Source organism: Triturus cristatus, chromosome 3_2 (assembly GCF_964204655.1).
Source record: "Triturus cristatus chromosome 3_2, aTriCri1.1, whole genome shotgun sequence".
Classification (NCBI taxonomy): Eukaryota; Metazoa; Chordata; class Amphibia; order Caudata; family Salamandridae; genus Triturus; species Triturus cristatus.
Genome location: NC_140584.1, coordinates 193861966 through 193889072, shown reverse-complemented (window position 1 = coordinate 193889072; position 27107 = coordinate 193861966). Strand labels below are relative to the sequence as shown.

The following is a 27107-nucleotide window of genomic DNA, read 5'->3' as shown; positions in this document are numbered from 1 at the left end:
CCCCAGATCTCCTACCCCATTCTAACCTCGTGCTCATTTGATCTAGCTTAGTGTCTAGTGTGAGATTGAAATCTCCACCAATAATTGTGAGTGACGGGGGGCTTGTAGCATAATATGCGCACGCTTATGGAGTCCTGAAGATTGAAGACTAGGTGGAGCATATTCAGTAATCAGTAATATAGTTTTGCCCTCACTTTCTCCCAATAGTGCTACATTGCATCCACTAACATATGTCCATGTGTGGGGCACATGAAACGGCAAAGTTCGCTTAAGAAGAATCATCACAATCCCTCAAACCAGAAGTGTATTTGGCATAACAGGTTAGTTTGTATTTGCCCTTCCCCGTGCTCTGGTGTTGTCAGTCTGTGAGGTGTGTTTCCTGCAGTAACAATATGTCAGTTTTATGTCTGCCCATGCCTTGGTGACCAACCCCCTATTTACCTTGTTTCTGAGGCCATTGACGTTTCAAGTTAATAACGTCAATTCCTGTGTTGGTATCATGATTATTGTGTGCCCACCCCCCTTTACTAGTTCTGCCCCTTGGTGTACGTGATCTGAGAGTCCCCTGGTGTGTCCTTGTACTATAAATAACTCCTCTAACTGTCCCCCACCCTACCGTACCGTGTAATGATCCTAAAACTGACCACTCCCCCAACTGACAGTACGTTTGATCCCCAAACAAAACCAACATTGTAACATCCATTGCTTCAGACACTGGGGCACAATCTGAGGCCGCATGAGCACGGTAGTCTGATGCCTTCCACCATGCAGTCTGTGCATGCCAAGTTAGTTCCATCACACCCGTACAACCAAGGGCCCCAGATTACGCCTTGCTCTTACCACAGCTCATAGTCGGTCCGTTGTAATAGGCAAGGGGCCATTCTCACCCCCTACTCCAGATGTTCAGTTATCATGGGTGTGATCGCAGGAATGCATTAGTCTTCCGTTTCCAGTTCACTCTCTGTCCGAACAGCTGCCCCCTTCCTCGGAAACTAATGCCCGTAATTTGTTGTTACTGAGAATGTCACTGCGGTGTTTGACTCCCAGCACTGTTTTTACTTGCTCCACCTTAATTTTCTCCTTTGTTGGTGAGGAAGTGGAACGCTTGTTATTCCTGCACCACAACGGTGCAAACCAGCATCCCTCTGCGAGCAGGGGGCCCGACCACAGAACCTGTACCTCTAGCCATGACCAGGCCTCCTGTGCTGTTGTCAAGAAGTGAGCCTTATCCTCATGTACAATCCGTCGTTTTGCTGGTTAAAAAAGTGCATATTTTAATTTTATATCTAGCTGACAGTATACTCTCTTAAGCGGCACAAATGCTTGTCTCTGCCTTTCATCCAAGTTAATGTAGTATGGGTACAGGTTAACCTCATTTCCATCAATAAACATAGGGCCATGTTTCTGTGCCGTCTGAAGGATGACATCCCTGTCTCTGAAGGCCTTCATGCGGGATGTGATCAGACGCGGGCTCTCCCCAGTTGTCAGAGGTACGCAGGTAATCTGTGCACACGTTCCACTGAATAGAATCGTGATGGATGGCCCTGCAAGACAGGCCCTTTCCAGCATTCCTCCACGAGGAGTTCAGTGTCGGGCCCCTCTGCCTTTTCTGGAACCCTGACCTGTCTAACATTGTGGCAGCGGGACCTACTCTCCGCATCTTCTAGGCGGATTACCCATACCTCCTTCTCCACAACGGAACATTTTAATGTGTGTTACTTTACTTGCAGCAGAGTAGTGCCCAATTGATCATCAGTTACTTTAACATGATCCAACAGTCTTTTATGGTTCTCTCAGAAATTCCACTTCATTTACCACTGCAGGAATCTGCGTTTCCAAGGACCCATTTGTGTCCTGAATGGCTTCCAGAATACTCGCTGTATGAGCAGCCGGGGATGCGCTCTCCTCTGTCTCAACTTGACCATCCCCGGTCATGGCCGCAGGCGTGTCTGGGGCCCCCTTTTCACACTGTAGGGCTTCCCCATTCTTCCATCAATGGGACCTCCAGGAAACTCAATTTGCATAGGCAGGCCAAGTCCAGGGTTCAAAAACAGTGCTGGGCCCCTACACTCACAGGGCACACCCCTCTGACGCTCAGGGGAGGCAGAGTACATCTCCGCTCTGTCTTACCAAATGGCACCAGCACAGCACCGGGTCTGTATCCCTCTTACAGCACACTCTGCTGCCTCAGAGATGCCACCTAGGATTACCTGTGTCCTGAGCACTAGCACTCTTTCCAGTCTGATTCTGAGTCTCTCCCAGTCGATGTCCGTCTTTACGCTGCAACCAGGTCTTAATGACATGGGTGACTCCACCCCCCACACCCAGCACATGAGTTCTCAGTTGGCTCTGGGCACTCCGTCCAACTTCCTCCAACACCTGCCGCCAGCAGACCTCCTGATGCCTTGGTATTATGTTTATGGTACCCAGTGTCAGGTAGAGGTTCAACTGTAAGGTACCTCATGCGCCACTACAAGGACTCCACCTCTACTTGGTAATCTTGGTTTTGAGTATTTTTCTTGAAATCTGCATAATACTTCACTGTTTGCAGTGACTGACCAAACATCAATTCCGAGTGGCATTTTTCTTTAGATCCATGAGTACTATTTCGTTAATCACACAAAACTTGACATAATGCTGGATTTATAGAGATCTGAAAAGGTTTTGCTCTCTGTGTAGCTTTTTAAATAGTAGTCATTAACCTTTCTACCATTCCGTTTGTTTGAGGCCACAATGGTGTTTTTCTTCTATGACTTAATACTAAATAGTAAAAAAAAATATCATCAAGAACAGAAAGCACAGCTGATGTTGAAGTCGATAATATTACCTTTACAATTGGAAATCGAGAATTTTCATCAATTATTACTAGTAGATAATGCCCAGAATCTAACGGTCCATAAAAATTTGCCACCACGTTAGACCAAACTGCATCTTGTAGTTTAGGCATGTGCAATTCTTCCACAATTATTTCTTTGGTAATTCACTGACAAAAATGACATGTTTGTGCAATTTCCTCTACATGACTATCTAAACTGAGAAACAACGTTTTTCTCGCAAAAAATTATTTGTTGCTTAGATACCTCTGTGACTTCCACGAGGCAGATCAATTACACACCTTTGTAAGCTCAAAGGAATAAATAATTTGTTTCCTCTCAAAAGTTCACCAGATGAGGTCATAGATAATTCAAATTGAATGTTCTTGAAAGCCAGACTATCACTTTTTCATATGGACAACTAAAATTGAGTTGCACTATTTATCACCCTCCAGTAATTTTTTTTATCTCTTTAATTGTTTCATCTTTTTGCAAAGTATGAATCAGTTCTTAAACTGAAACAATTCCTGGCACTGTTGACCTGATTATAAAACATATGTACTCTTCAGCTTCAGACTGTTGTTATATGTCATTTTTAGTTAAGTGCCTAGATAAATAATCTGCTGTATTATATTCCTTCTTAGTTTTTGAACAATTTTTAAGTTATAGTCCATTAATCTTATTCCCAATATCTCAATCCGTGGGGGGAATTTTAGTTTTGGATTTCCAAAAATATGAGTCAATGCCTGGTGATCTGTTATTATCACAAATGACTTGATGACTTGCCATACAGAAAAGCATAGTAATGTTCACAAGCCCATACCTCAGCAAAACGTCTTTTTCTGGTTGGCAGTACCTTCTTTCTATGGCGGATAACTTCTTACTGGCATGTGAGATCACATGGCGAGGTATTTCCCTACCAGACTGGTTCTGTACTAGAATTGCACCAACACAGGGACTAGCATTTACAACTAATTCTGTGCATAATTCCGGATCAAAGTACTTTAAGTTAGCTGCAGACGATATATCTTTTATTCTTCCAACTGCATGTTCACAGTCATCATTCCAATTAAACATTCACCCTTTTTAGGTCTCGCTGGCGTTGCAGCGCGAAGCGCTGCCGCCAACGAGTACTATTGTTGCCTCCCAAGGGAGACAGATCGGGGCACGCGCAGCGATCGGGGTCTGTGGACGCGCAGACGCACACACAGACACACGCGCGCGCACACACCCCGCCGCTGCCGACCCCGGCTGCCTAACGCGCGCACACACCTCATTGCTGACTTGCTCCACGGAGACGGCTTGTTATATGATCTTTTCCAGGTAGTGGATTTAATTCTAGTGTTGGTGTGACGTGCATTCTGTTTCTGTAGATTCAGATTCCCGCCGTGTGCTTAACTGCATGCTTGGTAATGATGGCGGAAAAGCGAACACCCTGGAAGTCACTGTTGACAGTAATGATTTTTAAATGAATTGTGATTAACGCGAGGCAGCAGAACATACATTAATGCATTCTTTTTATTATTAACAACATAGCCTGCCCCAGTGCTTCCGATTTTTGCTCGATTTCAGTTCATACTTTATTTGTTGAAAGGCAGTGAAAAGTTAGAATATTAAAGCATTTAGAGTTGTTTTTATTTTTAATACAGGCTACGACTATAACCACGTGCAACCATCGCAGTTTGATGAAACGTGTCCTATTTTCCAGTCACGCGCATGGCATACTGTTCACCCAGAGCTGCAGCTCCTAGCGTTTGTGGCAGTTCTTGGCACATCAACTTGATTTTTGCGAGACTCGTACCAGAGCGAGTTCCTCTTGGGCAGGAAGCTCGTCTTGATTGCCTGACCCAAGCTTCCTGTGTAGCAGTTTCAAGTCTCAACACCACTCAAAGATTCAGCTTTCAGAGTGAAGTACAAGCTTCGAGACAGTGCTCATTCATTAACAGCATATCACCGAAGAAAACTAACAAGCAGGGCATGGTTAGTCTTTCTCTTTGTTTCTATCTGTAGTTGTCAACTGTTAAATTATGGGCGTTTGTGTGGTGCTTATTTTGCCATATTTTTGGTCTTGGGCGTTTTCGGCAGTCTGGTGACTTTACATAGGGCCCTTTATTACCATAGCAGACCGTAGTCTCATTCTGCTGAAGATATTGTATGGATTTCATGTTCTGGTTACATTCTTTGGTTGAAAGTCTTTTTCATCGAGCTGTGTGTATGTGATGTTTGTATCGCCTGTGTTGGCAGGGTGGACTCTCGTTTTATTTTGCTTGGTTTCTGAATCTACTTGTTAGAGATGCCTCTTGGGCTGTCTAAACATTTGCAGTTAGTTTCTAAAAGACTTTCTCTCACTACATTTTTGTGGAGAATGTGTTGAAAGTTCCTAATACTAGCCCAATGGAGCAGACACAGCCCATTGTTGCTACCCGGTTGGCATGAAAACAGTCTTTAAAAAAAAAAAAAAGAATTATTCCTAAGTATTTCGGCTGACCTGAAGACCTGGTTAACATGATCATGTGCTGTAGCCCCAGTGAAAGTATTGATTTAAAAAGACTCCTTTTTATTTCCTCCCTTTTTGATCCAATCGCTTGTCTGGAGTACAGAGTACATAACTGAAGTAGTCTGTGAGTTTGTAGAGTACTGATGTCTCTATTTCACTCCATTATGTTAATAGGGATGTCCAAAATTAATTTCCTGTGAAGAGTGCCTGACTTTGAAGTTTGTTTGGGTGGAAATCATAAACGTTATTGTGAAACTTAAATGTGCTCTTTGTTGCCTTTCCGACTCTTCAGTGTTTTAAGTAATAGATTATAAGTTTGACATGGCAGCAGGAAAGATAGTTGTTATTCAGTTGTTTCGAAAGTAGAAAGGGGTAATATATAGTGCCTTTATAATAAAAACCATTATAACCTGTTTTATATGTTTAGGCTCCTACAGATGTTGCCCATTTATATTGATATAAGTGATTACCCGCTTATAGTGATATGTTATTACCCAATTCAGTGGTAATAATTATATTGACTTCACAAGGATGAAAGGTTAGGCTTAACTTTCTGGGGTTCAAATCTATGATTTAGGTAGTGTTTCCTGGGTGTTCTTTTGTTCTATTAGTGAGTTTTGTGTTGTGTTAGCATGTCCCGCTTGTAGTTTGCTATATTTTTTATCTGAGTTTTGATTGCATGCTTCTTGTATGCAATGAAGAGGTGTCCATAGGAAGTGATGCGACTCGTTTGGCAGTAATTTGAGGCACAATTGTCTATATGTTACTGATTTTATTGCCCTGAAGTTTTTTTTTAACCAGATTGAGTTTGGAGCTCAATTTTGGTGGTGGAATTCAGTTAAATTTTTTCCTCTGCTCGATTATCTATCATGTGTTAACATTTTCCTTTTAAGGTTTTTGCTAGAGGATGTCTTGGGGAATATTCTTCAGAAGAACTGTACCAGATTACTGCCCAGTTTAATTCATTCATTAGCTTTCGAGGGCATGATGTTATTCCTTTTAATAGTGGAGAGAACTGCTTGGGTTGGTTTGTAGATTGATGTTCCCAGTGCAGTTCTGTTGGTTGGGCACATTGATTTCAGTCGTTTGTATTGCCACCTGAATAATTGATTCTGTGTCTGTTGGAAGAGTTACTACAAACATACAAGTTTTTTTTTGTGGAGTTGTTGAAGGCCTCTTCTAAAGTACCCGTGTTGTCCCTTTTTGTTTTTTTTGGATCATGTTTGCTCCTTGTTTTGGATCTCATAAGGCAGTAGTCTCTTCCTAGGTTTTCCTTCTTTGCTTTTAGATGACTACCAGTAATATTTTAATTTATTTCTTTCAAAGGCTGAAGGAAGGCAAAGATGTGGTGTTGTAGGAACAGCAACAGGCTACTTCATAGATATGAGGTTGAATATCAAAGGGAAAATGCCACTGTCCAGTTTAGCCTGCTTCAAAATGTTCATTTGAATTAGTATTACAATATTGTTGTCTCACAATATTTTCAAACAAAATCTTGCAATTTTGGATGATTGATATTAGTAGTAAGTACATATCCAATGTTTGACCGCTTAAGTCCTCTTCTGTAGACAGTTATTAAAAGAAATAAATAGTTTTTGTTTATTAAATTATCAGCTAGAAGGAGTTGTATCTGTCTATCAGCAAAACCTGTTGTTTCTAGTCTAGTTTATACCTCAAGTTGACTTTTGATTGGATGATTTTACTGTCTATCTGTTGTCTGTTCTTGACTTGTTGGCTTTTTTCCATATACATGCATTCATCTGGCAAAAGAGCATTTTAGTTTTACATTGTTGAAAGAATTGTATCCCTCGACTGCTTGCTTGAGGTGATTCTTTTATTGTTTGATACAGGAACTTTATAGTAGTGTATGTTTTTCTTGCTCCCCATGTTTTGGCCTACCCAGTGTGCTCTTCATCCTCCCCATCTGATACTCACCCCCTTCATTTCATTTTCCCCCCATTCTGTTCCCTGTTTCAATTTTTTTCTGCCGGTGCTAAGTGCTGTTGGGTCACTCACTTTCTTTTTAGCACTTCGTGTGAACCCGTTTTTTGCTTTTTACAGCTCTGACATGACTGTCAATCTCGTTAGGATGGTAAGTATAAAAAAAAAAAAAAATTGTTAAGATTCCTTATGATAGATGCCTCTTGGGCTGTCTAACGTTTGCAGTTAGTTGCTGGGAAGATCTTCTATTGCTTTCATCTTTGTGGAAAATGTGTTGAAAGTTCTTAGAATAGCGCAGTGGGGTCACAGATGCATGCATGTACAGCGACAGCCGTCTTGAAATGGCATTTCTTCATTACAAATTCCATTTTAGCGTTGGCTGCCTTGTGTGCACATGTGTATTGATGCATGCATTGACATACTAATGTTTGTTTATGTACCTTTAATATTATATTACTTAATGTGTCAAGTTGTTACTTTTTAGGTCTCGATAGCGTAAGGCTGCGCGCATGCGCAGTCTCGCTGGCGATTTAGTGAGATGTGGGTATTTTCTGTAAGGGGCATTAAGCCCCACCCCTCTTTTCCATTGGCTGGCGTCACCGTTTATGCTAAACGGTGGCCAGCCATTGGAAAAAAGGTGTCGGTGACGTATTTGCTTGCCTTTCTGAGCCGTCCCATTTGGACGGCCTGGCCTGCTTTGCGTTCGTCGCAAAAGGTTTCTTATCTTTATGGGGCCAAACACATGGCCCCATAAAGACAAGAAACATTTTGGCAGGCGATAAAGCCGAGTAAATACGTCACCCCCTCCCTTTTCAGGTTGAGCAAGGAGGAGGGTGAGTGTGTGACGTGTGCAGCGTTCACTGGAAATGTACCTCCTCTTCTCCGTAACAATGCCGGAGGAATGCTCTCGACGCGCAGGCATGATGTGGTAAATTCTCCTCTCAAAATCTGCTACTTGTGGCTTGTATTTTCGGAAGATGGCTGTGTGGCATGTTATGTGCGCAGCAAAACATCGAAAACGTATATTGTTACCCGCCAGGCTGTTTGAAACCAGCCCCCTGCTTACAAATAGGCTGGCGTCTCGTAGGTACAGATTTAGGTGCCATTCCTTCGGAGCGGCTTGCATAAACTCGCATTCATTTGGGGTTGAATTTATTTGCTGGAATCCTCAAAGTACGCGTGTACTTTCACCGCAACAGAAAGGACGTGTCTCGAGTAGATCTCAAATTATTTTCCGAGGAGACCATGGTGACATATGGTAAACACACCGTGACGTGCAATGGAAGGTTTTGCACAGTTTGTGGCTAGGTATGCGGCAGCCGAGTTGCCATATTTTAGTGCTTGGAGACTTGTTGATTCGGGCAATGGCGCAAGCTTGTTAACGTGCTTGTTGTTTGTTCTGCCTCCTCGCCAAGGAGAGGCGAAGTTCGCAAACAACATTTTAAAAATACTTTATGCTTAAAATGCATAAAATATTGAAAGAAACGCGTTTGCTGAGCCGTGCCTTTATATTGTAATACGCCGCTCGACAAACTCTGTTGGGCATTCTGCAAGCCCCGCCTCATAACTGCAACCTGAAGGGTTCTGCCAATATCTGCGCCGCACAGGAAACGGCACTTGCAAAACGGTCGAGATAAGGTATTTATTTATTTTTCAAGCATATTCTTTCTCCACCCGACTTCAGTGCCTGCTCCTAATGTTTCCCTCACGCACCCTTTTCCCTCCCACAGCTACTCTTCTCCCACTCAGCTCACAGCCTCATTGTAATACATTTTAGTATGCCTCAGGCTGTAAGCGCACTGTCACACACTGGAGTTATTGAGTCACTGTGCCAGTAAGTTCCCACATTGCACCCCTATCTACTCTTCGGTTCATCCACAGACACCCCTAAACACCACTCACAGGGTTTGTTGCTCCTAAAGCCACTTGCTTTCTCTGACCACTCTTTCCAAGTCAGACCTGAGCAATCAATCCATCCTACGCTGTGTTCTCAGAACCAAACGCACTGAGGACATAGCGAGCCAGGCTCTTCTTAGAGCCCTAATCGACAAGCATTTGCATTGCAATAGGGCTCGCTTTCGCAATAATTTAAGCTATTAGCATTGTAAATGACTATGCCTTTTATTTGTGTTTTAAAAACCAACACCTAAATAAAAGGCATTGTCATTTACAATGCCAATAACTCAAACTCACGTAAATGCGAGACCTATTGCATTGCAAATGCTTGTTTGGTTAGTTCCCTAAGTGGTGCACTCATAGTTGCATAGTCTTTAATATATTGTGAATAATAACTTGGCATTCCTAAAATGAACGTAATTCAGATTTATCTTTTGGACTGATTATATCATTTAAGTACAGCACTTTTACTGGGTCTGGAATCATTCCTTCTTGAGAAAATATGTGGCCCTAAAATCTTAAATCGGCTTTATTTATCACATTTTTCTAGATTGTGTTAGACCAGCTTTCATAGGTTGTTAACACACCTCATTCGATGTTTGATCATGTTCCTCTTGTGTTTTTCCATAATGTAATCACTAAACTTCATAGTGTTCTTCACTGGCCTTAATATATTCTTTATTGTCTCTTGAAAAACTTCAGCAGCTTAACATATGCGAAAATATAATCTCTTGTACCGAAACAACCCAAGATGCGTAGCAAACGTTGTTACGTATCATGACTGATTGTCAATTTCCAGTTGCGACATCCCTTATATAAATCAAACTTCGAAAAAACCGTAGCTGCATTAATATTATTGATCAAGTCATTCAAATGCGGCCCTGGATGTCTCTCTCTCTCGATTGCTGTGTTGGGAGCTCACAAGTACACACAAATGCTTATTTCTTCTGTATTCTTCTTCAGAACCATCACAATAGAAGATATCCATTGTATTGGACCAGTGCCTGGCTCAATGATGTCTTGTTGAAGCAATTAACTTATTTCTTTTTCTACTTTTGTCTGCAAATGTATTCTAACCTTTCTGTGTATTTGCGCCACCGGTTTCACTGCTCATTGATATGCAATGTGAATATCTTGGCTTTCAATGTTGCTAAACCTTTAAATAATTTTGGATATTTCTTTAACACAGAATGGTCTGTCATGACATTAAAAGTGATTGCCATTAAGCCCATGACTTGATCAGTGACACTGCTTAACAGACATGGACCAGGAACTTCACCTTCCAACACATGTACTTCTTCTTTGCTTGATATGTCTACGTGTTGTAAATTCTTTTCAAATTTTTCTAGACAGGAAACAGAATGTCTGGCTCCCCACTGAAAAACACTAACATTTGAAGGGCATAAGGATGGTTGTTCCTTAATTTTCTGGTATTCAGTGACACATATGATAATACATGTTGCCCCACTATCAAGGACAAAATTAACGTTCTGAGAGCCAACTATTATATCTACAGATTTTTTTTATGTGTTCTCTTCTTATTTTAATTTGTTTAATTTCATTTTCTTCACACATGTATGATCTTTCAGATTGTTCAGGTTCTTTGTCGTAGTCATGTTCAACACTTTACATTTTTCTTATATTTAGTATTCTCTTTGTTTTTTTCCAACTTTCCTTTTTATCTTGTTTAAACCAACTTTCCGTTTTATCTTGTTTAAACCTACACACACTTTCAAAGTGATTTGGCTGTCTACATTCCTTTAACTGTTGTCCTAAAGCCGGGCAGATTTTTTAATGTGGAAATTGCAATCCATATCCGTAACATAATTTATTTTCTTTGCGTGCCCGTCTTTCTAGTTTATCTTTCTTTGACATTTGTTGAACCTGTTCTAATAATTAAATATTTCCTTGCTCCATGTTAGTGGCATGTTTTTGTAGTTGTGCCTCTGTTCGCGCCATGCATAAAATTATTTGTAAATCATACATCTTTTCTAGTAATTTCTTCCTGAATTTTACAGAATTTCATATTTGAATTATCCTTCATCTTGTTGCTCTCTCATTGTTAAACTTTTCAAATTCCCAAAAAGTCACTAGTTTCTTTAGTCCTGTTACGTATTCACCCATAGATTCATCTTCTCCTTGGTAAGTTATATGAAAATCATATCTCTCAAAATCCAGGTTTCTTTGTGGAGCAAATATTTTGTGTAGGCATTTCATGAGTCCTTTATGCACGTTTCTCTCTTGTTCTGGAAAAGTTACTATTAAGTCTTCGACATCATCACTCACTAAATTAAGTAATAGATCGTTTGCTTGTTCATCAGAATATTTTTTACAGGCAGATTTTAAGAAATGTTAAAATCGTTGGTTCAATTTTTCCAATCTTTGTGCAATGGTTTGTTGGTCTGATAGAGCAAATGGTAATAGTCTTTGAAAAATAATACTTGAAACACTTTTTACATTTTCTCATCATTATATACATCTGTATCCATGTTTATTGTTATTTCCCTACTTGTATCTTCACTTGACATGTTTTCCTATGTTGTTATTACATTTTAAAAGAAAATTGCTATTTTCAGTTAATAGAAATGACTTGAGATTACTTTTTAACAATTTTGACTGACTCAAAAATGGCTGCCGATATTTTACTTGATCTCGTGGTCTCTCATTGTGTTTGGCAATGTGCATTTACCTCTGTATTCTGTTTAATGTAGTTGTTTTTGTTGTGGGACGTTATGCTGTGCATTGTTTTTAATGTGGGCCGAATACTATCGCTGACTATTCGCCCTGATGAGGATTGCTGAGTTTGCCCGATTTAAAATGGCAATTAAACGCCGACAATGTTAACTCCGATACTGGTGTGCCCGACTTCAAAATGGTGACTCTTAATGCCGATTTGTATTTGAATAGCTCGCATATAACGCGACCAGCGTCTTTTTGTCCAAATCCTCCAAGGAATTCTCCTTCCAGCCTGTGTGCTGATCTTTTGGTAGCGCTATGCCTGCGCAATGCCTCTGATCACTGTGCAGTGCCTCTAATGCCTGCAGTGCTTCACGCTCTTACCTCTGGGGGAAGCCGCTCATTGCTGATTTAATACATGCAGTGTGACATTCTTCCACTCGCCGCCAATTTGTAACGTCCTCAAAACAGGTTCAGACTCTGCACGGCCTCTAGACACATATTTATTAAGAGTACAGGTCACTGCTGCTTGCCTCTTATCCTAACTACCAGATGTCCATTCTAATCCCACATTGTATTCCAGCATGGAAGGCATCTATGGAATGACATTACATCATCACAGTCTTCGACAGGCTTGTGGTGACTATCTACGTGCTTGTGTGGGCCCTTCTGTTATACTGCTAGCGCTGCGCACATGTAGCGTCAGCGCTATCTTGAGAGGGCATTACATGGAGGCGTGGTCCCATACAAATGAGATAATCTCTTTGCCTCTGCACCCACGCTGCATTATGGACATGAGCGCAAAGGCAAAGAAGCCATCGGGAGGCACACTGATAGTACCCCATAAAAAAGTGATTCACTGCCAGTTCTCCCCAGAGGGCAGCCCTGAGGAGGGGGAAAAGGGGTGCCCATTGACCCCTCCAGACATCCCACTGCAGGCGGGTGCAGTCACTGACTGCACCCGCCTGCAAGGGGATCTATCTCTCCTCTTGAAAGTGCAGATGGGTTGCTGCCTGCACAGTGCATTACAGAGAGGCTAGTAACAGTCGCTCCGTATTTCACTAGAATGCGCTGCCCTGTGCAGCGCGAGTTTGCGGCTTCCCTAAGGACGGTGCATTCACCATAGCAGGGCACGCTTTCCCTGTTTGCGCCTGGTACACCTTTTGAAAGATGCGCCGTGGTGCAAACAGGGAAAGTGCGCCCTCTGAATAGTAAGGCCCTTGGTCTCTTTCTATGCTTTCACTAGCACTCTCAGATCTAACCTGACAGACTTAGCGTTTACTGTTCTCAACTAGTCTACCTTTTTGAACTCATTCAGAAAGGGTCAAGCCGCCATGTACTAGCCATCTGTATGGTTGATACCCTGCTCACAAGTTCTGTCGGAGTCTCAACTGCTTCCGGGTACGTTGAAAATATATTTTACATGAAATTCCACACACTACATAACACCTTCTGCTCCATACATGTATATTCTTATTCCCACCTAATGCTTTTCCTATACTAGGCTGTCCTTACTTTGTTAGTGCTCATTGGCCGGGGACGTGTTACAGCCCCACGCGACTCCCTTCTGTTGAATCTGCCATCTGTTTCAAAGCTGGAAAGCCCAATGGGGGCTAGCAGGTCGCCCCTTGCCTTTAAGATGTAGTATTAACATGGCTGAAAAGCCATCGTCGAAAGGTGAAACATGCAAGAATACTCTATTTACAGATATAAGCGGAAGTCACTGTAAATCTGATAGGTCATTTAATAGTGTCTTTCAATTGTTTGCTCAATATGTATTTTTTGTGGAAACCATAATGCATTGCAAAACATTGTAATTTCCCCTGTCGCGTCTTCGGATATTCGTGTTCTCGTTTTTCTCATTCCACAAATTTCTCTGTGGTAAGATAATATACACCAGATGACACAGCTACCCAAAAGGTAAAGTCTCTCTACGCAGAATTTCATTAGACATTGACTGGTCTAAGTTTTTATGAGAGCTTGTCACCACTGCAGTGGTGCACACTGCGAACATAGACAGTCCTGGACCCTTAGCACTGCTCTGTACCGTTTAAGAGTGCCCACTTAATGTGGAGTAGAGTCACAGTACCCTGTTCAGCTGCTTGTTAGGCCGAAGTTAAATAGGAAGGATCTAAAGCATAATCATTTAACACTGGGTGGCAAACGTAGGTTGACGTAGGATTTGTGCCACATTTTAAGGATAACCACGGAGTATAGGAAAATTCCATTTAGATTCACTGTATACACAATTATCATAATTATAATGTGGGGGTATTCTTTTAGTGTGGCCTGGATTTGGCTCTCTTGGACTGGGATTGGACATTAATGCCCATTTTGAATCTGCTATATCGAGCATAAATGTAAACAGGTGCGGGTGAATGCATGTTCATGACACATATTGATAAAAGAATGCCTTTTTTCACTTAATCAAATTTTATCACATTTAGATACCATGAAGATTATTCATCAGGCGCACGGCTCAAAGGTATGTGTATATCTAGTACAGAGCAATCTGGGCTACAAAGCAATGGGGCGCCTTGCATTATGGGGTGTTTACATAGGGTACTCCAGAAAAGGGGGTGTTGGGATACAGCGTGAATGGGGAGAGTTATCAGAGGAGAGGGTGAGGGTGCTGTTGAAGTTGGTGACATAGTATGTATGCAAGTATCCTTGTTAATATTTTAAACATTAAGGGTCTCCGATTTCTGTTTCTAAAGATTTTACAAATAATTACAGAAAAGGAAACCCTGTTTCCTTGCCTATTTATTTTTACACAGAAAAGAGTAGGCGTTTTTTTTTGCAAGATTCGATGCTGATGATGTGAAGGAGGGTCAGCTCGGTGGCAGTGCAGATTTACAGAAAGGGGAGTTTAGAAAAACTAATGATTTCCTAATGAAACTTAACTAGCTTCAGATGTGCATGTGTTTGTACGACAGAGCGTATATGTTCAGAAAAAAGTATTATTAATGCATTCTCAAAGCCCTAAATAACTGAGAGGTATTTGAGGAAGACTATCCATTTCATTTATCAGATAACAGTGGGAATATACTGGTTGAAATTATATTTTCACTTAACACAAAATTGATAAAAAGTAATCAACACGGAAATGTAAAAAAGAACCAATATTCTTAAATATAAGGCCCTAATCAACATGAACTGGCATGTTGTGAGTGTATGGGCTGAACATTTCAAAAAAGTGATTGCATTTTTCAGCCTTAGTGCATTTTCTTTTCTCTGCTCCTCTTTAGACGAACGAGCTTGTGGTGAGTTTGGAAGACGATGAGAGACTCCTACTGAAAGAAGAGAGCAGGTTGAAGGACGCCGGGGTCGGTAAGTGACCACAGCAGTGCTTAATTTCAGCCAGCTGTTGCAGGCGGGTCCTGTACTTAATAGGTTTCGCCTGCACTTGCGTTGTGCTTGTGAATTCTCTTGTATTCAATATATCTTAAAAGGGGGCTCTTATCAGTTCCCATGGCCAAATTACTGCGTTCATTCACTTTTATGTGGAACTTCTTTTGTTAACTTCCCCTGGCTGCACACATTTACAATACTTCCAAAGCTGTTCACAATGTTTAGGCCTCATTCACTGTCCAGATAATATCTCTTCCCACAAAAAAGGCAGACCGCTTCTAACAGTATGCTGCAATGCTTGCTTTTTATGTAGTTGTGTAAAGCAGATACTTTAGCCTTTGAACGTTTGTGGCAATTCCTATTCATGCCTCAGTACTTTGTGCTATTATTGGATTGATTTTTTCCAACATAATCTTTTTGGTCATTCTGATCAAATTCTAAATGTTGTAATAAACATTGCAGGTTAAAAATAAAGTTAATATACAAGAGCTATCCTATATTTGACTACCAAAGAGGCAGTCATAATTGCCGTTACCTTGCAGTTAAAAGGGACTTGATTTGAAGGGTGTAGTGACACCGGGCCCAATGCTCTAGGAACCCTTCTAAACACCAAATATTGCAATATTTTACTACTAAAGAGACAGTCACAAGTGCAGTTAGTTTACAGGCAATAGGATCATGATTTTAATGGTGCAGCAGGTGCAGTGCCACCGGGGCAAAAAGTTAAACTCCTCTAAACACCAAATATTGCTATAATTTACTACTAAACAGGCAGTTACAAATGCAGTTATCCTGCAGACACTACGGGCATGATTTGAATAGTGCAGCAGGTGCAGTGGCACTGGGCCCAAAAATTGTCAGAACTCCTTTAAACTCATAATATTGCTATTACGTCAATTAATTCTATTTTTCCCCTCTCATTTCATTTTTCAATATTTTGCTATTACTTACCCGCACTGTACCACTAATAATAGCACAATATATTGCATTTTTGTACATAAACGAGTAATAACACTTTAACAGACTTTCTGTAACTTATGTTGTACAACCACTCAGCAAGCTACAACTTACAATAGCTTATTATTAATCACAGGCGAAACCAAATGCATTTACCCATGCTTGTTTTTCCTGAATCTTTAATCTCAAGAGAGAGGGAAAAACACGAGGGAAAGGAGGAAGAGAGGGAAAGGAGGAGGAGAAAGAGGGTTAAACAGTGACAAAGGGAGAAAGCATGGAGCAAGAAGAACCTGCAAGAGTGAGATAAAGGGTTTGGGTTGCGTCAGGGGGTGGATGAGGTGGAATCAGGATTGCGCAGCCTCGGTATTTCCCAGCCCTTTTCTTGATATTGCCGGACACAGGCTTCTGAGGAAAACTGTGGGCCCTGTTGCGTTTTCCTTTACAATTTAATCACTGGAGCCCAGTGTGCAGCAAGTACCCCCGAGCCCGTCGTGGGCTCTCCTGCAGTACACAAATGATCGACTTCGGGGTCAGTGGAAACCCATGGGGGCAGGAAGCCCCGACGCCCCTGCCAGGTGCCGAATTTGGCTCAGCTGAAGAAAATGCATAACATCTGAAGAGGTGCGTTTCACTTCTCTATTCGTTATTCTAATCACCAGTTGATTATGTTTGGATAGGCAGCGGGTATGTAAATGCAGTGCCTCGTGCTCTTTTTGTGACCTGATAATTAATCAAGACGGACAGGGAGGAGTGGGCGACATTATGTACATTGCAATTAGAGGAAGGAGGCAGCAGGAAACTGCTCTTTATAGCGTCAGAATACAAACACAAGCACTCAGTAGGTCTGACTGGAAGGCTGCCAGGGATGATGTGCAGTGACTGACAGGGAGGTTATTAGTGTCACGTTTGCTCAGCCATATTAGTTTCATTAAAACTGATGTTTTGATGACTAATTTAAAGTCAGGCTCTGTGTTTGAAATTCGTTGGCATTGTCGTAAAATGGAGATTTAAATATCAAAGTCTCCAAGGATTGCAGAGCGGGCATGTTTTGGAATAAATGAAGCTTGAAGCAACTTTCTTTATTTAGGATGTGTGTATGAGAGTTATGCCCCTTGCTTCTTAGAAAGGTTAAGTGCTGTCACCTCACAAAAGATTTGAGATAGGCCTTCTCTGCTGAATTTAGAACAGTTCAGGGTTCTGCCTGTTTGCAAGTGACTTTTTATTACCATCGGTGCTCAGGAATTTGGCTAGTATATATCTGCTCCAAAGTGATAATGGCTCATTTGTGTAGACAATTTTCAATAGAGAGTAGTTGAGGCTTAATAGACCAACTTATTGTGATCCAAGAAGTGAAATACAAAATGACACTCAATTGTTAGTGTCCAGCCAGAGCGAACATTTGGTAAACATTTGTGAGTAATGAAGGATGGCCGGTGGTGCAAGAGGGGCACGCAGGCTGTAGCTAGCTTCCAGCTGTTTACATCTAAGCTCCCAGACCAAATGGGCTTATAGTTAATGCCATGCTGCGAGCCAGTTGGTGTATGGTCAGTCTCCAGGGCAGTATTAAAGTCACAAGAACTGGCACTGATGGTCGACAGACAGAACACTCCCTACCCTTGAATTACTAAGTTCTGGTACACAGGGTACAACACACCTTCCTACTTTTTTAGAGTCAAATGTACATTCAAGTACTCACCAGAAACATCCAAAGGCTTACAGGCATACAAACTCAGACACAGGGGTTGGGGGGGGGGGGGGCTTAAAGGATAGCACACATGCACACACCTTTCTTATTTACGGACTCCCGTACAACACCCATACAATGCTCATGCAACTGGATACTATGAACTTTATCCATCTTCGACCCAGGCAACAGTCTAAAAAGATGCATTCAAACAGAAGCAGAATGGAAAGCCAACAAGAACACAAATTCATCAGTCGCATATTAACCAAATAATTAAAAACATCCTATCGTAACGGAAAGTTTCAATTCTATTAAGGACTTGGAGGCGAGCAATATACCATAACTTTCTTCGTTTATTGACCAGCAGCCACTTCATTAAGATTTTTACACCAACTACAATTCCAATGAACCACCAGGAATTTAGTTAAAATGCAAACACGGACAACTTTGTATGAACAGTCCAGTATTATCCGATCACAGGTCACCCCTTCTCATGTAATCTTCTTTATGCGAGTTCCAAGCCTCTTTTATCACACGAGTCATGCCATAGCTCTATGCTCACTGGTCTTGTTTTCCTGAATCCGAGCCTGTAAAAAAGAAACCAATTACCAAAGGGCTTCCACTGAGAGGAAAAAACACAATTAAGGCAACTTCAGTAACAAAAGGACATCCGCATGCCTAATGAAACAAAACATCAAGTGTACTTTCAAAACTGCATCAAACAAAGCGTGAAGATGAGCAAGATCAGTGACCCTAGTGTTGGATTTATCCTCCTGCCAATGGTAAACAATACCCCGAAAGAGAAAAGACTCTTTCCGTAATGTCTAGGGCCCGCACATCGGAGACCCCTCTACAGGATACCAAGCATAGCAGCATGGCTAGCTTTGCCGACAGTTCTTTCAGTGACAAGAACCTGTTTGGTTGCCAAGAGGAAAAGATTGAGCACTTTTTTTACATCCCAAACGGCCGATTATCTTGGCAGGAGTAACAAACGAATCTAACGCAACAGGCGGCGAACAAACAGATGTTCTGCTAGCGGGGAGACCTCTAGAGGGGCTTTGCCCACAGAAATGCTGGAACAGGATGTATTAATTGAACGGTATACCAACACTTCCTGTGCCAGATGGGCGAGAATGTAGAAAAAATGGACTACCTCAGAGCCCACGGGATCTTAACCCTGTCCCCCACACCAACTACACCAGTGTGTCCATCTCTTGTTGGTGCTGCCGGCCCAGGCCTTGGATAGGAGTTCCTTAGCTTTGTATGAAAGGCCTGGGACCAACCATCGACCCTTTGAAATCCTCCACGCCATGAGATGTAAGGAGCCTTCCAGAACCAATCGATGGGGGAGAAGAGTCGGAAAGAGGGGGAGTTGGGATTATAAAATCCCAAGAAAGTTCCAGAAGACCTAGAAACCAAACTTGACATTTTCAAATCAGGGTGATCAATGCCGCTTCCCCCCTACTGACGTCTGACTTAGGCCAAAGTCCTGGTAATCATGGCAAATGGCTGATACGCATAACCGTTCTCTGGCTTCCAATCCTGCAAAGCGTCCGTGGCTGACGCCGGAGGTTCCGCTCTCCTGCTGAAAAACCGGGGCAGGTGGTGGTCCAATCTGGTGCAAAAAGGTCCACTGAGGACGGGCCCCACTGGGACTAGATCATGGCGAAGACCTCTGGGTGCAGCTTCCAAAGACTGGAGTCCCAAAAATGGCAAGACTGCCAGTCTGCCACCCGATTCTCCTCACCAGGGAGGTATTCCGCCCTGACCAAGATCTGGTTGTCCAGGCAAAATTGCCAAAAACTGGTCACTAGATACAAGAGTGCCTTTGACCGAGTGCCTCCCAGGTGGTTGATGTATCGTACTGTGGAGATGTTGTCCATCTTGAGGAGCACACATGATTGGATCCTGTCCCTGGTCTAGTACCTGACTACAAACAAACCGGCCAGGAGCGCCAAACAATTGATTTGTAAATTCTGCTCTTGCGGAGACCACACACCACCTGTGGCGAATTCCCCACACCGAGCGCCCCAGCCTGATCTGCTGGAGTCGGACTCTATAACCAGGCCTGGAGCTGAGCCAAAGATCACTCTTCCATTCTAAGCTCACATGTGAAACAGCCACCAACTAATTTCCTCCCGTGCCTCCTCAGATAGTACGACTGTATGGGAGTAAGAGAGCCCTCTCCGCAGGTGTTGTGCCTTGAGGCATTGAAGAGCACAATAGTGGAGTGGCCCAAGGAAAATGGCCTGAATGGAGGCCGATGACAATCCCACGAGGAGCGCAAGTTAGTGCAAGGACTCACTGTTTGGACAGGGTCCGCCGGAGTTTGTGACGGATCTTTGCCACTTTGCGTGAGGGAAGGCTTAGTGTGGCCGCCGTAGCATCGATCACGAATCCCAAGAATGCTGCCTTCTGAGCTGGCACTAGGAGAGATGTCCCTTTGTTTATGACAAAGCTGAGGCTTTCCAGAAGATTGACTGCCCCTTGCAGATGCACTGACAATCTGTGAGGGTCTTGGTCCACGAGGAGCATATCGTCCAGATAAACGCTAAGCTGCAGTCCCTGCGCCCGCAGGTGTTCCACTACTGGTTTGAGAACTTTTGTGAAACATCACGGGTTGAGGAAAGGCCAAAGGGAAGAGTTACAAACTCGAAGGTGCGGTGACGCCAGAGGACCTGGAGGAATAATCTGTGGGGTAGAAAGATCGGAATGGACAGGTAAGCGTCCTTCAGGTCCAATCAGCCATCCAGTCTGAGGGGCGGAGAACATCGCAAAGAAGATGGATGCCCTCCATCTTGAAGAGGCGATAGATCAGCCACTCGAACTCGTGCAAGTTGATAACCGGCCTTTGCCCTCCTTAGGACTTGTCGACTAGGAAGATGTTGCTGATGAAGCCGTGGGGATGAGGGACGGTGGGACAGATTGCCCCTTTTTCTAGGAGCGCAGAGATCTCTGCATCCACCAGCATAACTTCCTTTTGGGAGAACTGGCTCGGTCTGGGGTATGAAGTTTCTTTTGTGGGAACCAAAGAACTCTATTTGAAACCCCTGAATGGTCTGCAAGTCCCACACATCTGTTGCAATGCGTCGCCAGACATGGATAACATTCGCAAGACGGCCCCCTACTTTTAGAAGAGAAGAAGGGTGAACTGGAATTGGCGGTTTGATCGTAGCCCTTGCCTCCGCGTCCCCAGAAGTGCCGTTCTTGGGTTGGGTAAAAGTTGGCGAACAGGTTCTGGTCTTGGTATTGTCCTCTCCGGGAGCCTTGCCCTCTAGGGGAATATTGCAAGAAGGACTGGCCGGTGGTGTGGCCACTGCCTCGACCAGCCCCTCTGAAAACCTGAGCAGGGAACACTTTTTTTTAATGGGGGACTGGGCCTTGTCCAATGATGTGAATGTATTTACACATTTTCCAACTCTTTGATAAAGGGCTCCCCAAAGAGTACCCCTTGGGCCACTGCGCCTGCCTCTGAATTGGCCAGGTTGGCCAATTTTGGATCTACCTTTATTAGTAAGGAGCGGCGACGCTCCGTAGACGGCATACAGTTGGCATTGCCAATGAATATCATGGCGCTTTGCTCCCTTCCCAAAAGGACCTCCTGGGTGATCAAGGAACCTGAGGACTTGGCGTCCTTCGCCATGTCAAATACTTGGTGACCGGGCCAAAACCATCAAGGAGATTATCCTGACACGCGCGCCAAGATCTGTCGATCCTCTTTCATGAATTTGGCCACGAAGGTGGTGATTCTGGGGTCCATCTCCGGTGTGAGGGCCACCTCCCTGTCCAAAGAGGGGCACGGGCATTCCGCCTATAGGCAACTGCGGGCCTCCTTGCCCAGTGGAGCCCTGATACTGGCAACCTTCGAAGATGGGCCCAATTCGAGAAGTGAAGCTGTGCAATCTCTTTGGGGTCTAGCATGTCAGAGTTATCATCCGCAGCATTTGGTACCGTCTCCGGGCTGGGGCTGGAGGGGAGGTGCACCAGGGTCTTGAAGGGCCAGTGGCATCATTATCATAAAGGAAGCTAGGGGAGGTCAGGGGAGGCGTGACAGTATCCGGGTCAATCGAACCCCAGGCAGGCATAGGGGGCTGGTTTTGAGTCAAGGAAGCCTCTCGTAACTGCTCAAAAGGGTTGGAATCCAAATCTGCCTCGCTGGGGAACTTACCTGGTCTGAGTCTTGTACTGTGAAAGAGTGGGGTGGGCCCGGGGGTTTTTGACATTCAACAGCTTTGCGCTCTCTTGCACCATCTGTGCCGACAGGCGTTGTTTCATAGGGGGCATAACCTCTTCCACTGCCTTGTATATGGAGGCATCCACCGCCTGATAAAATTCATCATCCCATGGAAGGGAAGCTAGGAGATCCTCATCCCTCGACATATCTTAAGAACTCCCCATAGTGGGACCAGCAGGAGAGCAGTTAGGCAGTCAGTAAGAAGCATTGCAGTAAAACCCACAAGTACAACAGTAGCACTATTTAGGGCTCTATGGTGGGCAAAAACAGGGCAGAAGTGCTGCAGAAGCTATACTGGGCCGGGTGTCAGCCACCGATATTGGTGAGCAAAGCCTCACAAGCTGATGGGTCTCTGCCCAGAGGCACACACTCCCTTGGTGCCAACAATTTCACTAGGGAACCCCTGCCTGGGAGCATGTCCTTCAATGGCTCACAGAGCCTAAAAAAAAAGCTAGACCCCCTCATGGCGATTGACAAGCACACATACTATGGACCCGTTAGCGGGCGTCTACACAATGGAGATACAGCAAACTACAGCCTGTACAAACCCCTTTGCACGGGACATCATCTCCAGGATGGCAAGGCTTCGGGGTAGACGCTGGTACGCGGCGCGCAATTCCGAACCTGATGCTGAGAAAATCCGAAATCGCGTGCCGTAACCATAGAGTGCGACACGCCCTCTAGTGGGTGGAAGATCACACTGCAGCTCGAGCTGCACCAAACATATGAGTAACGGCCGTGAAGGAGCGCAAGAGCGGTCCTATGGTCCGACAATGAAACAACCAAACGCACATCAGCATAAAACAGCACAGAAATGTAAGGTAAAACCCAACTAGTTCTAGTAACAAAGAAATGTGACTCAGCTTTGACTGCGAGCAGCAAAGAAAGAAGCTGGGAAACTCGCAGACAGGAGATTACATAAGAAAGGCTAACCTGTGATTGGATAGTGCTGGACTGTTCATACAAAGTTGTCCATTTTTGCTTTTAACTAGATTTCCAGTGCTTCATGGGAATTGTAGTTGTTGTTAAAATATTAATTAAATGACTGCTGTTCAATAAACAAATAAAGTTATGGCATAATCTTCGTCTCTGTCTTGACATAGAATTCATTATCACCAGTAAGTATGTCGCAGTACTCACATGTTCCACCATGTCCCTAAAGCATGATGCATGGGATCATCACAGTAGCCCCAAAGTCCAACCTGGCACAATAGCATAGGAGTGCTTAAGTACACCCATCTATTCTTCTCACAACTGCTACCTGTATCCCCTTTCCATAGCAAGATTTTTGTAGCTCTTGTGAATAAATACAAGGACAATTAATCAACTTGGCTTCCAGAGTACAGGTATTTATTTCCACTATGGATTCATGTAACAGTACAAATAATTAACAGAGCAAATCTAGAGGTCGTAGACATTTCGGGGTAAGGATACAACCCCAAATATTATAGCACTACTCGAGATTTAAAATTGAGCCCAGTTGGCCCACATTAACTTTAGTGCAGTGCTTATCGTAAGCAACGTTGTTGCAGTATGGTACTGCACCCAGGTTTACTGCCATAGTCTCAAACTCTCAGAAATACAGTTGAATGCAAGGGGAAGTCTCCTGAGGTCGTGCAGATTACATAAAACACCAAAATCGAGTTTCCCAGACACCATGACGTCAAGGGAAATTTTTACAGCAGTGTGTCTGCGATTTCCCAGCCTTCATATCTTGGTAGCTTTACAGACATTGTCAATTTTGTAGAGCTTGATGCATTCAAATTCCCCAAATCCGACCGACAAACCTGCCAGCTAACAGGCCAATGCATCATCTTCCTTTGTGTTGAAGAGGCTACAGGCATTCCGGACAACCCTAATCTAAAGTGATGAAGTATATAAGCATTTTCTGGGTAAAGGACACGACAAATTGCATGACTACCCATACTGCAGTGCCAGTATGATCTTGTAGATCATGAGACAGATCCATAATTTAGGGGACGACTTGTTGGTTGTGGAGTTGGTGTGGTACATTGTCAAGAAAAATCACAGTAGCATGGGACCGGAGCGCAGGCTAAAAGCTAGTACACCCCTGTAACTATCTCTTGAGGAATTCAGTCATTCACTAAAAATTGTGTTGTACAGTTGCTAAACAAAGTTTATTTTGCATACTGGAGTTGAGTTAGGCGGTATTTGTCACTGGGGCATACCGTATAAGATATATTTTGCAGATCCTCTACAGGTGAAAACGCAATGATAAAACCCGAGATATTTGTTGATCGTGTACCATACTAACAGCAGTTGTTGTAAGGTCATAGTATTATGAAATAAATTAGTTACAACTCACTTCTGGGAAAATTGTTTTTAAAAAAGGGTCAATCATACCAGTTCCACATTTGACAGTTGCCCATGTTTATGGGCAGCATGACTTTTTAAAAATTAATTTTGTGTGGCATATGCTTAAAATAATAAATAACCATTGCACGAGCTTGCCAGATTTAATTATATGTTTAACCTGATCATGTCAGAGGCATAGTAAGGAGAGCATGCAGCCTGTTAGGAAGTGGTTGGTCCAGTTATCTCTCACTGGACCTAAGTAAAGGATGTTTCGTGGAATCAAACATTTCTAGCAGTTCCAGTGATGTTAGTTTTGTGACTATGTGGAGCAGCTATTTGTAATCTTTGTACCAATTGCTGCTGGAGGGTAATCCCTACCCTGCTCATGAATCCACCCACCAGACAGGAGGGACTTTTAGTTCAGGGAAATTCCTCCCCCCCCCCAAGCTCCCTCCCCTGCTCTCCTGCTCCCCAAACAGCTGCACTAGGCCAAGTGATAAGCCCCAGGAGCCTCTTAGTCTCCCTGCGGAGGAAATATCAGGAGGTTAACTTCCCAGGGAAGCAGACATGTCCACCAATTACTAGGGAGTTCCTATACAAACACAAAAAAGGTAATTGGATGGGGTCTAGTGCCACCTGGCATCAGGACACACCCCACCTTCCAAGTAAAATAAGTCTTCTGTTCCATAGAAAGGGACAAATTGTGGTGGAGGGGATCTGTTGGCTCACTATGGCAAAAAGAAACACTAGACAACAGGGATTTGTGTTGTATCTATACAAAAAAAATATAATTGGTGTATGGCCGACCTTAACCGGCATCAGCCTATAATTCTCATCCCAGTGCACATAATCTCTCCTCGCCCTGAAAGGTAGACAGTGGAATATACCGACAGTTTATTCACCCCAGATGAACGGAAGCACTGCACACCAGGGTGAATGAATGGGGGTGGCTCTTAAAGGCACTCCCTCTATGCCACCCCCTCCCACCAGGCCGAAATCCAATAAATAGAAAGTCATTCTACCCCTGGGGCAGGCCTGGACGTTTACACCCATTATGTTCATGCCAGGGGTCAGAAACCACCAGTAGATGCCGTTTTTAATCAAATGAATTAGGGGTAGTCCTTTCTGGAGTGCACATTAGAGTGCTTGCCTCAGGGCTGTGCCGAAAGCACGTCTACCTAGACACCAGGGTTTCTGGTGTAAAATTATTTGGAGCTGGCCTTCTTTGACATCAGACTGCAACCTTACAACTGAAGCGCAGAAATTCTTTCAACCACCTTGAAGACTGCGGAGTTTACTTCCAATCTACCCATCCCACAAAGGCATAACCTAGGCACCACAAATTGTGAATGGTAGAGCAGATGAGTAAAGGCCAGAACAAGGCATTCCTTGTGACTGGCAGCCTGACTCCATAGTCCCTATGTTTTTTAATGACCAAAAATAAACCCTTGTGTCTAGGAGCATTTCAGGTCCCTCATAGTTGGAAGACGTAGGATGACGGCGTGGAATTGGCACGCTCCATCCGCTTTCACTTTTCAGCAGTACTACTTCTAGAAGGATTTCTGCTCAGAGACTGCGGGATGACTAAAATCCTTGAGCTGGTATATTTTCGGGAAACCAGCTTCGTCCCTTTCAGGAAGGATGGCTGTCTATGGATCATAGTTTAATTACAAACCAGAGATTTCTTTTGGGCTGGGGCATGTGGGTCTTTTTGGGGCTTAACCTCAAAGTGCCTCAAATGTAAACAAGCATTGGAAAAGCCAATAGGTTTCCCCTATGTAAGAGCTATTACTTTGACAATGTCTTGTAGCCATGCTGTACAGCGGTGTAGCTACTGTGCAGCATGGCTACAAGTTAGGAAAAAAAAGCTATGAAACGAACTCAGCACAGAGGTTAATACTGCAGGTGCATAAGGGTCCTGTATATTAGCTGTATTCCTAGATCACCCAGACTTGCACAAGCTAATTTTCTGATGGATACATCTGCCAGTGGATTCCTCACCTTGTGAATATCCCCTGCGCCAGCAACATTCGGAAACTTTGGTAGCAGTCCAGGCCGATGAGGTCGAAGACGACGTCCCAGAGACACGGCTCCGCACGCGACTCCGCTGACGTCACCGGCTCCATAAGAAGACCTCGTCGGCGTGATGACGTCCATTCCCTTTTTTCCGCGCCGTCAACGCCAACGAATTTCGGGAATCTCTATCTGTAGCTTCACTGTTACTTTGTGTTTCTACTGGATTGCTCTGTTCCTTTTTCGAAAGAATATCGACAAAGAAATCGGGCTTCAAGCCCTGTCGTAAATGTGGAAAACATATGTCGATCACGGATCCACATGACGACTGTGTATGGTGTTTATCATCTGACCATGATGTGGATGGATGCTCTTGCTGTCGCAAGATGAGCTCCAAGGCTCTCAAGGAAAGGGAGGCGAAACTCTTCATCGCAAAGATGAAAAAGGAGAAGAGAGGAAGGAGGAAGTCAAGAACGAGGTCGAGGTCACGATCGAGGTCAGCGTCGAAGTCGACTTCGGGGCATGCTTCGAGATCCAAGAAGCACAAAAAGAAGAGGAGACATTCGTCTCAACGTCACTCTGACAAGAGTTCGGCTCCGAAGTCGAAGTTGCCTACTCGACGCCGTAAGGACTCTGTTTGTCCTTCACCCGTTCCGGATTCGACTGCTGGTCCATCTTCTCCAGTGAATTCACCGGTTCATTCTCCGGCTACATCTCCGGCGCCGGCTC

At 43.6% G+C, this 27107-nt stretch overlaps 1 protein-coding gene across 8 annotated transcripts in view; it reads left to right on the top strand.

Annotated features, from left to right (window-relative positions):
• The window catches only part of C3_2H2orf76 (chromosome 3_2 C2orf76 homolog), a 438804-nt gene that overhangs the window by 403070 nt on the left and 8627 nt on the right, over positions 1 to 27107 (top strand). For all 8 annotated transcript variants that reach the window (XM_085647482.1, XM_085647480.1, XM_085647476.1 and 5 more), the window contains 2 exons: positions 14271 to 14308; positions 15072 to 15153. In XM_085647482.1, coding sequence (XP_085503608.1) covers positions 14271 to 14308; positions 15072 to 15153 — 120 coding nt within the window. The remainder of the gene's footprint in view (positions 1 to 14270; positions 14309 to 15071; positions 15154 to 27107) is intronic.